This window comes from Schistocerca piceifrons, chromosome 1 (genome assembly GCF_021461385.2).
Source record: "Schistocerca piceifrons isolate TAMUIC-IGC-003096 chromosome 1, iqSchPice1.1, whole genome shotgun sequence".
Lineage (NCBI taxonomy): Eukaryota > Metazoa > Arthropoda > Insecta > Orthoptera > Acrididae > Schistocerca > Schistocerca piceifrons.
This window is the reverse complement of record NC_060138.1, coordinates 672,150,873-672,165,821: the sequence shown is the minus strand read 5'-3', so window position 1 is coordinate 672,165,821 and position 14,949 is coordinate 672,150,873. Positions and strand designations below refer to the sequence as shown.

Genomic DNA, 14,949 nt, shown 5'->3' with positions numbered 1-14,949 from the left:
CGACACACTGCACTGCTGGAAACGTTTAAACCACTCGTAACACCGTGTGCGTCTCATACAGTCCTCCCTTTAGGCTTGGCTAAGCATTTGGAACGTCCCTGTGAAAGTTTTGCCAAGTTTGTAGCAGAATTTCACACATACACGTTGTTTCCAGAATGAGATTTTCACTCTGCAGCGGAGTGTGCGCTGATATGAAACTTCCTGGCAGATTAAAACTGTGTGCCCGACCGAGACTCGAACTCGGGACCTTTGCCTTTCGCGGGCAAGTGCTCTACCATCTGAGCTACCGAAGCACGACTCACGCCCGGTACTCACAGCTTTACTTCTGCCAGTACCTCGTCTCCTACCTACCAAACTTTACAGAAGCTCTCCTGCGAAACCTTGCAGAACTAGCACTCCTGAAAGAAAGGATATTGCGGAGACATGGCTTAGCCACAGCCTGGGGGATGTTTCCAGAATGAGATTTTCACTCTGCAGCGGAGTGTGCGCTGATATGAAACTTCCTGGCAGATTAAAACTGTGTGCCCGACCGAGACTCGAACTCGGGACCTTTGCCTTTCGCGGGCAAGTGCTCTACCATCTGAGCTACCGAAGCACGACTCACGCCCGGTACTCACAGCTTTACTTCTGCCAGTACCTCGTCTCCTACCTTCCAAACTTTACAGAAGCTCTCCTGCGAAACCTTGCAGAACTAGCACTCCTGAAAGAAAGGATATTGCGGAGACATGGCTTAGCCACAGCCTGGGGGATGTTTCCAGAATGAGATTTTCACTCTGCAGCGGAGTGTGCGCTGATATGAAACTTCCTGGCAGATTAAAACTGTGTGCCCGACCGAGACTCGAACTCGGGACCTTTGCCTTTCGCGGGCAAGTGCTCTACCATCTGAGCTACTGAAGCATGACTCACGCCCGGTACTCACAGCTTTACTTCTGCCAGTACCTCGTCTCCTACCTTCCAAACTTTACAGAAGCTCTCCTGCGAAACCTTGCAGAACTAGCACTCCTGAAAGAAAGGATATTGCGGAGACATGGCTTAGCCACAGCCTGGGGGATGTTTCCAGAATGAGATTTTCACTCTGCAGCGGAGTGTGCGCTGATATGAAACTTCCTGGCAGATTAAAACTGTGTGCCCGACCGAGACTCGAACTCGGGACCTTTGCCTTTCGCGGGCAAGTGCTCTACCATCTGAGCTACCGAAGCACGACTCACGCCCGGTACTCACAGCTTTACTTCTGCCAGTACCTCGTCTCCTACCTTCCAAACTTTACAGAAGCTCTCCTGCGAAACCTTGCAGAACTAGCACTCCTGAAAGAAAGGATATTGCGGAGACATGGCTTAGCCACAGCCTGGGGGATGTTTCCAGAATGAGATTTTCACTCTGCAGCGGAGTGTGCGCTGATATGAAACTTCCTGGCAGATTAAAACTGTGTGCCCGACCGAGACTCGAACTCGGGACCTTTGCCTTTCGCGGGCAAGTGCTCTACCATCTGAGCTACCGAAGCACGACTCACGCCCGGTACTCACAGCTTTACTTCTGCCAGTACCTCGTCTCCTACCTTCCAAACTTTACAGAAGCTCTCCTGCGAAACCTTGCAGAACTAGCACTCCTGAAAGAAAGGATATTGCGGAGACATGGCTTAGCCACAGCCTGGGGGATGTTTCCAGAATGAGATTTTCACTCTGCAGCGGAGTGTGCGCTGATATGAAACTTCCTGGCAGATTAAAACTGTGTGCCCGACCGAGACTCGAACTCGGGACCTTTGCCTTTCGCGGGCAAGTGCTCTACCATCTGAGCTACCGAAGCACGACTCACGCCCGGTACTCACAGCTTTACTTCTGCCAGTACCTCGTCTCCTACCTTCCAAACTTTACAGAAGCTCTCCTGCGAAACCTTGCAGAACTAGCACTCCTGAAAGAAAGGATATTGCGGAGACATGGCTTAGCCACAGCCTGGGGGATGTTTCCAGAATGAGATTTTCACTCTGCAGCGGTGTGTGCGCTGATATGAAACTTCCTGGCAGATTAAAACTGTGTGCCCGACCGAGACTCGAACTCGGGACCTTTGCCTTTCGCGGGCAAGTGCTCTACCATCTGAGCTACCGAAGCACGACTCACGCCCGGTACTCACAGCTTTACTTCTGCCAGTACCTCGTCTCCTACCTTCCAAACTTTACAGAAGCTCTCCTGCGAAACCTTGCAGAACTAGCACTCCTGAAAGAAAGGATATTGCGGAGACATGGCTTAGCCACAGCCTGGGGGATGTTTCCAGAATGAGATTTTCACTCTGCAGCGGAGTGTGCGCTGATATGAAACTTCCTGGCAGATTAAAACTGTGTGCCCGACCGAGACTCGAACTCGGGACCTTTGCCTTTCGCGGGCAAGTGCTCTACCATCTGAGCTACCGAAGCACGACTCACGCCCAGTCCTCACAGCTTTACTTCTGCCAGTACCTCGTCTCCTACCTTCCAAAGGTTTCGCAGGAGAGCTTCTGTAAAGTTTGGAAGGTAGGAGACGAGGTACTGGCAGAAGTAAAGCTGTGAGTACCGGGCGTGAGTCGTGCTTCGGTAGCTCAGATGGTAGAGCACTTGCCCGCGAAAGGCAAAGGTCCCGAGTTCGAGTCTCGGTCGGGCACACAGTTTTAATCTGCCAGGAAGTTTCATATCAGCGCACACTCCGCTGCAGAGTGAAAATCTCATTCTGGAAACATCCCCCAGGCTGTGGCTAAGCCATGTCTCCGCAATATCCTTTCTTTCAGGAGTGCTAGTTCTGCAAGGTTTCGCAGGAGAGCTTCTGTAATGTTTGGAAGGTAGGAGACGAGGTACTGGCAGAAGTAAAGCTGTGAGTACCGGGCGTGAGTCGTGCTTCGGTAGCTCAGATGGTAGAGCACTTGCCCGCGAAAGGCAAAGGTCCCGAGTTCGAGTCTCGGTCGGGCACACAGTTTTAATCTGCCAGGAAGTTTCATATCAGCGCACACTCCGCTGCAGAGCGAAAATCTCATTCTGGAAACATCCCCCAGGCTGTGGCTAAGCCATGTCTCCGCAATATCCTTTCTTTCAGGAGTGCTAGTTCTGCAAGGTTTCGCAGGAGAGCTTCTGTAAAGTTTGGAAGGTAGGAGACGAGGTACTGGCAGAAGTAAAGCTGTGAGTAGCGGGCGTGAGTCGTGCTTCGGTAGCTCAGATGGTAGAGCACTTGCCCGCGAAAGGCAAAGGTCCCGAGTTCGAGTCTCGGTCGGGCACACAGTTTTAATCTGCCAGGAAGTTTCATATCAGCGCACACTCCGCTGCAGAGTGAAAATCTCATTCTGGAAACATCCCCCAGGCTGTGGCTAAGCCATGTCTCCGCAATATCCTTTCTTTCAGGAGTGCTAGTTCTGCAAGGTTTCGCAGGAGAGCTTCTGTAAAGTTTGGAAGGTAGGAGACGAGGTACTGGCAGAAGTAAAGCTGTGAGTACCGGGCGTGAGTCGTGCTTCGGTAGCTCATATGGTAGAGCACTTGCCCGCGAAAGGCAAAGGTCCCGAGTTCGAGTCTCGGTCGGGCACACAGTTTTAATCTGCCAGGAAGTTTCATATCAGCGCACACTCCGCTGCAGAGTGAAAATCTCATTCTGGAAACATCCCCCAGGCTGTGGCTAAGCCATGTCTCCGCAATATCCTTTCTTTCAGGAGTGCTAGTTCTGCAAGGTTTCGCAGGAGAGCTTCTGTAAAGTTTGGAAGGTAGGAGACGAGGTACTGGCAGAAGTAAAGCTGTGAGTACCGGGCGTGAGTCGTGCTTCGGTAGCTCAGATGGTAGAGCACTTGCCCGCGAAAGGCAAAGGTCCCGAGTTCGAGTCTCGGTCGGGCACACAGTTTTAATCTGCCAGGAAGTTTCATACACGTTGTTCTTCAAGCTCCTTCATTGCACTAACCCGACGAGCAGTCTGTCACGTACTTACTTCAGAGGCTGTGGTTCGCTTGCTAATTGTCAGAGCGACACGAGGCAAATGGCAGTTCGTTGTCTAAACCTGCCGTTAGATGCGCTCAGTAGCCGGCGCGCTCTCTGCTGGTTGTCGCAGTATTTCAGAAGTCCGGTTTCTTTTTGAACGCACCTCGTATGCGTTTAGAACGCGACAAGTTTGCAACGTCCATGCGACCACGTTTAAATTCATCTATTCAATAACACTGATCAACTTGTTTTCTCGCTCACGAGTACCAGTAGTTATAATGCACTTTTTTATTGTGTTTTCCAATATGTGTTTGGAATTTTTCCGTTACCTGCAGTTTGTTTTTATTTCAACTGTATAAAATAAACTTTTTTCGTCCTTTTATCTATTGTCAAATAAAGGTTCCTGGAGCATTGTAAATATGGTGGGACAAATAAGCTAACTCAAATGTTACCGGTGCATCCACAGACGTGTACAGTTATGCGCAAACGTGATCTAGTGTAGCAAGCATTCATCAGATCGATGACAGTTGTGAGATAAACGTTGAATTGATTTGTCCCTTGACTTTCCTAGGACATTCTGTATAGTTCTGTACTGTCATTTAGTGAGAAAAATACCAGCTTACCGAGCATCCGACTAGATTTGTGACGGGATTCAGAATTTTCTTGCCGATAGAAGACAGCACACGTTCTTTCGGAACAAAATCGACCGGTGTAATTTCGGGGGCACCTCTATGGAGTATTATTGGGCCGCTACTGTTCAGTTGACAGTGGACAACACACACACACACACACACACACACACACACACACACACACACACACAGCCTCTTGTCCGCAGCATTGTCCATGTATGTTTATGTCACATGTTGCATAAAGATATGGCTCTGGTGTTTTACACCATACGACTCAAGAAATGATGTTAAAATTATCTTTGATATTCAGCCGTGTGCCATGCCGTTGGTCCCGAAACACGTTGACAAATTTTGTTGAAGTGATTTCATCAAAATAAACACGAAACAATTTAAATCTCGCACTTAATGTACCTTCCCCCTTCTATTTCTTTCCCCTCCCTTCCACCTGCTTCATCACACGCTGTCCCTTTTCCAACTGTTTTCTCTCACTCTGTACATCTTCCACCTGCCTCCTCTTAATCTGTCCCTCTTTCGCCTGACTCCTCAAACCCCCTCTCTCTTCCATCTGCCTCTTCACACCGTCTCCCTATTCCATTTCACATACTTTTCCTCTTCCACCTCACACCGTCTCCCTCTTCCACCCTATTCCTTCAACCTGCCATCTACCCCTCTCCATCTTCCACCTGTTTCATAAACCACCACCCCTCACTCTATTCATCTCCTTCTGTCCCTTAGTCCATTTCTTCCTCCCCCTCTCTCTGTCTGTCTCCTCCCCCTCTCTCTGTGCCGGCCGATGTGGCCAAGCGGTTCTAGGCGCTACAGTCCGGAACCGCGCGACTGCTACGGTCGCAGGTTCGAATCCTGCCTCGGGCATGGATGTGTCTGATTTCCTTAGTTAGCTTTCAGTAGTTCTAAGTTCTAGGGGACTGATGACCTCAGAAGTTAAGTCCCATTGTGCTCAGAGCATTCTCTCTGTGCATCGGCTCCTCCCCTTCCCTCTGTCCACTTCCCCCTCCCTCCTCTCTGTCCATCTCCTTCTCTCCCCTCTCTCTGTCGATCTCCAATCATCTACTTGTCCCACCTGTCACCGCTCCTCCCCCCCCCCCCCTACTCTCAACCGCCTCCACACAGCAGTGGCCGTCCACCCATATACCGCCTGCAATGTATTCCAGTACTATCCGCACAATACTCCGTTCCTGTAGGAAATCCAATTGAACACACGGTCCTCTGGGTATTTCACAGTGAAGAAACACTATTTTTCCACCCTCACCTCCACTTCTGTAGGCGGCAGGTTTCCTTACCCTCATAATGCTTCTTTACAGACATTAAGTGATATGTGTACCACGTATGAGTGAAATTGATCCATTGGTTTAGGAAGAGAGGTTGCAAAATGGTTCAAATGGCTATAAGCACTATGGGACTCAACATCTGAGGTCCCCTAGACTTAGAACTACTTAAACCAAGCTAACCTAAAGACATCACACACATCCATGCCCAAGGCAGGATTCGAACCTGCGAGCGCAGCAGCAGCGCGGTTCCAGACTGAAGCGACTAGAACCGCTTGGCCACAGCGGCCGGCAACAGAGGTTGAATATATACAAAGATACGATACAGCTTATAGATACATAAATGACCAAATGGTTAACGTCAGAAAAAATGTGAAGCTACACTACTGGCCATTAAAATTGCTACACCAAGAACAAATGCAGATGACAAACGTGTATTCATTGGACAAATATATTATACTAAAACTGACATGTGATTACATTTTCATGCAATTTGGGTGCATAGATCCTGAGAAATCAGTATCCAGAACCACCACCTCTCGCCGTAATAACGGCCTTGATACGCCTGGGCATTGAGTCAAACAGAGATTGGATGGAGTGTACAGGTACAGCTGCCCATGCAGCTTCAACACGATACCACAGTTCATCAAGAGTAGTGACTGGCGTATTGCGACGAGCCAGTTGCTCGGCCACCATTCACCAGACGTTTTCAATTGGTGAGAGATCTGGAGAATGTGCTGACCAGGGCATCAGTCGAACATTTTCTGTATCCAGAAAGGCCCGTACAGGACCTGCAACATGCGGTCGTGCATTACCCTGTTGAAATGTAGGGTTTCGCAAGGGTCGAATGAAGGGTAGAGCAACGGGTCGTAACACATCTGAAATGTAACGTCCACTGTTCCAAGTGCCGTCAGTGCGAACAAGAGGTGACCGAGACGTGCAACCAATGGCACCCAATACCATCAAGCCGGGTGATACGCCAATATGGCGATGACGAATACACGCTTCCAATGTGCGTTGACCGCGATGTCGCCAAACACAGATGCGACCATCATGATGCTGTAAACAGAACCTAGATTCATCCGAAAAAATGACGTTTTGCCATTCGTGCACCCAGGTTCGTCGTTGAGTACACCATCGCAGGCGCTCCTGCCTGTGATGCAGCGTCAAGGGTAACCGCAGCCATGGTCTCCGAGCTGATAGTCCATGCTGCTGCAAACGTCGTCGAATTGTTCGTGCAGATGGTTGTTGTCTTACAAACGTCCCTATCTGCTGACTCAGGGATCGAGACGTGGCTGCACGACCCGTTACAGCCATGCGGGTAAGATGCCTGTCATCTCGACTGCTAGTGATACGAGGCCGTTGGGATCCAGCACGGCGTTCCGTGTTACCCTCCTGAACCCACGGATTCCATATTCTGCTAACAGTCATTGGATCTCGACCAACACGAGCAGCAATGTCATGATACGATAAACCGCAATCGCGATAGACTACAATACGACCTTTATGAAAGTCAGAAACGCGATGGCACCCATTTCTCCTCCTTACACATGGCATCACAGCAACGTTTCACCAGGCAACGCCGGTCAGGTGCTGTTTGTGTATGAGAAATCGGTTGGAAACTCTCCTCATGTCAGCACGTTGTAGGTGTCACCACCGGCGCCTACCTTGTGTGAATGCTCTGAAAAGTTAATCATTTGCATATCACAGCATCTTCTTCTTGTAGGTTAAATTTCGCGTCTGTAGCACGTCATCTTTGTGGTGTAGCAATTTTAATGGCCAGTAGTGTAAGAGAAACTATGGCACACACGGACGTTTACCGAAAATCGTTCTTCCAATACTTCCCATAAGGTGGCCTGCGGAGTATACATGTACGTGTAGCAAAATTTCCTGCTCTTTTATAGAATTAAAGAGACATATCAAACCAACTTTATAATAACTTGGATCATATAGAAAATACATTACTAGTAACAGTTTGCGAATTAAATAAACATTCAGAGAGAAACAGTGCGAAACCTGCTTTGAGGGACTTACCTCAGTGGCAATACGAACGGCAGGCAAGGCTCCAGCACCTGGAGGCGGCGGTGGGGGCGGCGCTGGAGGTGCGGGGGCGGGGAAGGGCGGTGGCGCTGGCGCTGCGCTCACTCCATCACCTGCGTGTAAACACAAGGCGCTCAAGACGACGGTACCAGCTATTAGCTTCGACATTTTTCCTAAAGAAACTTTTTCTGATAATATTATTCCAGTAGATTCTTGTCATCCCCAAACTCACAAAATCGCCTTCTTTCATTCTGCAATTCATCGTGCTGTGAGCACACCTTTAGATCAGAACTGTTTAGAAAAAGAAATATCTCTATTAAAAGCAACGGCTACTAACAATGGATACGACCCTAAATTAATTGACCAAATTGTTAAGAAAAAAACAGCTGTAAAATGTTCAACTTTAGGAGATAACAGGGCGAAAAAGAATGAGGGTAATAACTTTATTTCTATTCCATTTTTTGGGGAATGTTTCATATAAGATAAGAAGAGTTTTACAGAAACAATACGGCTACAGAGTTGCCTTTTCCGTAAATAATACCCTGAAACAAAGAGTAATTCATACTATTGGAGCACGGGAAGAACTCAGCAAAATTACGTGTAACGACTGCCCAAACTATTACATTGGACAGAAGGTAGACCCATTAAAGCAAGGTATAAAGAACACATGTTAGGTAAAAATGGGGAAAACGTACATAATTCCACGTTTGCCGAACATCTATGGCTTTTACAGCATACGCCAAGTGAACTGGACGACGTAGAGTTGCTTCACGAAGCGAATAAGGGTTACAAAATGGACTTGCTCGAAGAATTAGAGATTTTCAAGCATCTGTCTCTAAGAGATGGTTTTGTTCTTAATGAACAGGTGCAACTTAGAAACAAAAATTTTTTAGACAGTTTAAAACCCCTCCTTGCCTTAATGTAATATAGTGTGGCTGACTAGAAGTTAGTTTTCTTGCTTGTTGATGCCGGTGAAATGCGCTTTTCCTGTCTTGTTGGGATTTTACATATTTTTGATGTTTGCTGTTTGTGATTTTCAATGTGTATGGGCGGCTAATTGACTAGCATGTTTTTATCCACAACGACAGATGGTTTCGGTTTATTATAACATTTTGGTTGTTTTCGCTAGTATGTATTTCACCGCCTGCGTTACGCGAGATTGTCGCGCATTACACTAGTGCCCTCTCTCATTAGATGTGTTCCATAGTGCAAGCTTCATCTGTTTGACACTAGGACACAGGTAAATTTGGTTCCATATTTTCTATTTTACATAAATGTTTTTAAATGGTCTGATATGTTTTATTTATTATGACAGAAAGTTTGAATTAACACAACTTTTAATAATTTTTGATGCGCTTATGTAGGTATTCATAGATTTTAATATGCGCGAGTGTCTGGCACATACCGCAAGTGCCCTCTCTCGGCGAAACCATCTGCCCTAGTGCTTTCACACTCTTGTCTCGATAGTTCATAGGCGAAGTACTGGTGCTAAACTGTTCGCATTGACCCTGTGCCCATAGTCATGTTGTACAAATGGAGAAGATGTCCTAATTATTGACGACGCCTCTGGCACAATTGATTTATTAATCTCCTTTGCATGATGTAATTTTAGTAAGTAACTAAAAGATTTTGTGCCTGTATTACTCTGGTAATTTCACTGTTACTTAAGCATTTGTGTTTCTCACTTCCGATGCTAAGGCTTTTCTGATGAAAGTGTCTTCCTGTTCTGGATTTTTTACTTCTGATGAAGGTATATTTATTTGTACTGAAACCTTGGTCAAGAATTTTAATAAAAAAGTTTTAACCTGCAACTGTTTTGGCTGTCATCCTTTATCGTGAATGTTTGAAGTGTTAATGTTCTCCCCACTCCATCAATCGCTCCAGTCTTTTCTATTGTGGCCCATCTATCTGTTAAAACAGGTTTTCACAAGATTTTTTATTGTACTGCATTACAATGTATGTACGATGCACCAAATGATTTCGATCCGCTCAGTGCGTGAAAAGCGAATGGCATATTCTCCAACGTCTTAAATTGATTTCCTTCAGTTGTGTATTTATGGCAGGTTTGTCATTCTTTTCTGCAGGTTCTAGCAATTTACAAAAAAGTCAACGCCTCTCAGTTTAAAGGTACACATACTTCACCTTACATTTCCATCCACAGAGTCATCAACTAACATTGTATTATACATTTCTCGCCCGTAACGGGCAGACCATGAATCAAGCCCATTGCTTGTGTCTCGGTTATCATCAGTAAAGACAGGCCCCTCTGGCGACAACTGATTCATCTTACTATCTTGTTTCTCGTGACGTATAGGCAACTGTTGAAATAATTTTGTCAACAGTACTTTGTCCTGTCAGCTTCTACCCATATGAAACCAACCGGCAGCATACCTTGTTCGTTGACATCGCTGTCACCGCTGGAAGAAAGCCAAGCAGAGAACTGCTTATACTTGGTCATTCACTAGTAACTCATATGATTGTAAGGAGATGTTACAGTGTTTTTAGTACCTTATCTCATCAAATGATTAACCATGTGAATTCGGGTATAGTTACTGATGGTTACAAGGTCTTTGTTTACACAGCGTCCGTATCTTAACATCACAATTCCCTTCAGATTGGCATGCATGTATGTAGGAACAGGCACTGTTATGACGGTTACAGCTGTGGTAAATATTACGAAAGCGATTAACTTTTTGCGAATACCGATCGACGTCAACTGTTTGTGACTGATGAAATTTTGTGCCTGAGTGACTGAGCGGTTCTAGGCGCTACAATCCGGAACCGCGCGACCGCTACGGTTGCAAGGTTCGAATCCTGCCTCGGGCATGGATGTGTGTGATGTCCTTAGGTTAGTTAGGTTTAAGTAGTTCTATGTTCTAGGGGACTGATGACCTCAGAGCCGGCCGAAGTGGCCGTGCGGTTCTAGGCGCTGCAGTCTGGAACCGCGAGACCGCTACGGTCGCAGGTTCGAATCCTGCCTCGGGCATGGATGTGTGTGATGTTCTTAGGTTAGTTACGTTTAACTAGTTCTAAGTTCTAAGGGACTAATAACCTCAGAAGTTGAGTCCTATAGTGCTCGGAGTCATTTGAACCATTTTGAACTGATGACCTCAGAAGTTAAGTCCCATAGTGCTCAGAGCCATTTGAACCACTTTTGAGACTGAAACCCGGATTTCCCACATATCGTGAGCGGTCGCCTGAACTTGTATTTGTTAGTCACAACAGTACTGTGTACAAATCCCAGTGTACGTGAAGAGAAATAGTGAAACGTTGTGCAGCGTCTGACTGTACGAATGAATTGGGGAAATGAACCAATATCCAAGGTACGTGAATACGTTTAGATATTTTACTCACAGTCACAGCACTCACATTTTCATGGGGTAGGCATTACTGACTACATTTTTCTTTAACAGCAGCTGCTGTTTTTGAAGGTACAGGTGAACATGAGACTCAAGACGTTTCTTTTTATGGTGCTGTAAAATGTTGCTGAGAATACCACACAGTCAGATATCAAATTCAGCTGCATACCGCATGTGGCACAAAACGCAAATAATGTAGTGTACCAGATACTGGAAAAAATCATGTGATGTCAAATATATTTCTTCTCTGCCCGGGGACTGGGTGTTTGTGTTGTCCTCATCATTTCATCATCATCATCATCATTCGTGACAGTGGCTAGATTGGAAAGCGAAAAAAATTGGACTGTGTACAAATTGGGACTTTGTACGGGCGCTGATGGCCGCGCAGTTGAGCGCCCCACAAACCAAAACATCGTCACCATCAAATATATTTCAGTACTAAACAACTAAATGCTACAGTTCGCTCTCGTGCTAACGTGATAAGTTGCATTTAGTTGTGAACAAACAGTTATGGCAAATTTCTTGCAGTACGTAAAAAAATGGTGAACAGTGACTGGTTGCCGTTTGTTCATAAGTTAAATTGCTCTCTTGTAATTACACTACGGTCGCAGGTTCGAATCCTGCCTCGGGTATGGATGTGTGTGATGTCTTTAGGTTAGTTAGGTTTAAGTAGTTCTAAGTTCTGGGGGACTGACGACCACAGATGTTAAGTACCATAGTGCTCAGAGCCATTTGAGCCTTTTTTTTGTAATTACATACTTAAATGAGAAGTTATGTTTGTGACGTAATTCAAAGGAAGATGTGTTATAACCAAAGGAGCGTAAGTTTACCACCACAATAGTCACCGAGGCGCCTTTCAAATTGTCCGCTGTTCACAACAGACCACTTAAGGGATTGTGGGGCCTTGTTCTCGATACTCTAATGAGCCCGAGAAATCGCTACACACAGACACCTGTGTGACGGAGGTAGAAGTAAACCAGCATTCTCAGTGCAGTTCATCAGAGCGCGCGCGGTGTCTCCAATCGCACACTGGACGGTGCGGCTTGTTTGCACTGTGCAGTCTGCCCACGTGCCTCGAAGGCCGCCACACACGTAACTGCATACTTGACAAGCACGCATGCACAAGCGTGCTAGCGTAAGCATGCTTGAGCGTGTGTGGGATAAATCTGCGCAAGCGTCGGGACTGTACAAGCAGCTTCATGCTTGATCGATTTTCGATTCGCATGCCAGTGCAAGCATTCAAGCGTATGCATCATTGACGTGTGTGCCAAGAATAGCCAGGCTCTTGCAAGCATTTGGCAGTAATTTTATTTGATTTAGCTATTCTCAGACCCTGTTAAATGGTTCAAATGGCTCTGAGTTCTATGGGACTTAACATCTGAGGTCATCAGTCCCCTAGAACTTAGAACTACTTAAACCTAACTAACCTAAGGACATCACACACGTTCATGCTCGAGGCAGGATTCGAACCTGCGACCGTAGCGGTCACGCGGTTCCAGACTGAAGCGCCTAGAACCACTCGGCCACAACGGCCGGCCTGACCCTGTTAAATTACATTCTGTAGAAAGGTTGTCCTGTATTATAGGACAAGTTAAAGAATTCATTATTACATGAAAAAAAAACAGGGGAGAACAGTAATGCTGTCAAACAATTTTTGGCGCATGTCTACCGCGAGTAGTTAACATGGGAATAATATTTTCGCTTCTTCAAACACTATTCACTCCACATATCACATTTCCTCTTTCTTCATAATACAAGAAAAAAGGCTGCCTAGATCATGGCATCGTCGTCTGAAGTCGATATTTTCTGACAAACAAACTGATGCTTGTACAAGCATTCTTGGGCCGTGTGGAGACGCGAGGAATTTGTGCATACTTGCGCAAGCACTCTTGCTGTTACGCGTGGGGCCTTTAGAGTCATTTCAAGCTTTAGACGGTGCGCGCACTCTCACTTTACGTCAAGGAAGGCTGTCAGAGCGGGAAGTTGCCCGCTGAATTGGCGTACACCACAGTGACGTCATTTGAACATTCAGTTAGTATCGTGTCTCTCGTAATACTGAAGATGTGCCTCGTAGTCGTCGCTCACGCTCAACAACACTACCTCATGACCGCTACCTACAAACTATGGCGCACAGGTACCTTGAGAAGAATGCAACAGAACTGCGCGCCATCTTCATGCACGCAACTGGGAAGGCTGTGTCGACCGACCGCACGCAAATGTCACCACACGATCAGTCTGGCCTATTGGCGTCCATATAACTTTTCCCTCCCCCCTCCTCCCCCCCCTCTCCCGCTCACCGAGCACAGTGTTCAACAGAGAAGGTGGATAAAGGAACACTTGGATCAATGGCGTCAGTTCTGCTTCACCGACGAGTGCAGAATGTGTCTGACAGCTGATGATCGTCTTAGAGGCGTGTGGAGGCGACCAAATACCTGTGCACGGCTCAAGAATGCGGACCCATGGGTTCACCAACCCAGGTGGATCAGCTGCGTTGTGGACCGGTATCACGTAAGGGTGTGCGATCCTCTCATCGTTATCGAGGGTAAATCCATGGCTATACAGTATCGGGACAGGACTGTCCAACCTGTTGTCCAGCCTGCAGTCAAAGTTTCGACGATGCGTCGTCTTTCGCAACAATAGTGCACGAGCATAGCGCTCCCATCTCATGAACATTGGAATGTAACCCCGCGCACGTTCGTAGACACGAGAGTGGTGCCTTTCCTTTTTCGGGCAATATTTTTTGTTTATTATCATGTCTCTCAGCTCATAATTAGATAATAGTTATCATAACTTGAATGTGCTGATATGAATGACACGTGTGTATCACACAATCGCTAATGCTGATCTACTTCAGTCACAGTGATAAAGAGTAAATAAAGTGACTAATTTACTTCGCATTGCTCCATTCACATACACAACTTCGCATGCATATTCTAGTCAGGATTCAGTAAGTTTGTATCTATGTATTTATTAATGGCACCTATACTGATCCCGGTGAAGAGTAACAGAACCTTGGCCTATTTTCCTTGGACCATTTTCTCCCCACTCTGTAGCTCAGTAATTCCATTTTGACACATCAGTAGCATGAGTTATGATTTTCTTAAGCTTCTGTAGTTTTCTTTTATAGCTGTGACGTCCAGGCTGTTATTTCTCCTCTAGGTTCATAATATACCATCATCATCATCATCATCATTTAAGACTGATTATGCCTTTCAGCGTTCAGTCTGGAGCATAGCCCCCCTTATACAGTTCCTCCATGATCCCCTATTCAGTGCTAACATTGGTGCCTCTTCTGATGTTAAACATATTACTTCAAAATCATTCTTAACCGAATCTAGGTACCTTCTCCTCGGTCTGCCCCGACTCCTCCTACCCTCTACTGCTGAATCCATGAGTCTCTTGGGTAACCTTGCTTCTCCCATGCGTGTAACATGACCCCACCATCTAAGCCTGTTCGCCCTGACTGCTACATCTATAGAGTTCATTCCCAGTTTTTCTTTGATTTCCTCATTGTGGACACCCTCCTGCCATTGTTCCCATCTACTAGTACCTGCAATCATCCTAGCTACTTTCATATCCGTAACCTCAACCTTGTTGAATCCACCCAGCTTTCGCTCCCATACAACAAAGTTGGTCGAAAGATCGAACGGTGCACAGATAACTTAGTCTTGGTACTGACTTCCTTCTTGCAGAAGAGAGTAGATCGTAGCTGA

The 14,949-nt window shown here is 46.4% G+C and overlaps 1 protein-coding gene across 1 annotated transcript in view; it reads right to left on the bottom strand.

Moving 5' to 3' along the window:
• LOC124709029 overlaps positions 1-14,949 on the bottom strand; it is a 737,074-nt gene that overhangs the window by 113,414 nt on the left and 608,711 nt on the right. The window contains exon 4 of the mRNA XM_047240678.1: positions 7,872-7,990. Coding sequence (XP_047096634.1) covers positions 7,872-7,990 — 119 coding nt within the window. The remainder of the gene's footprint in view (positions 1-7,871; positions 7,991-14,949) is intronic.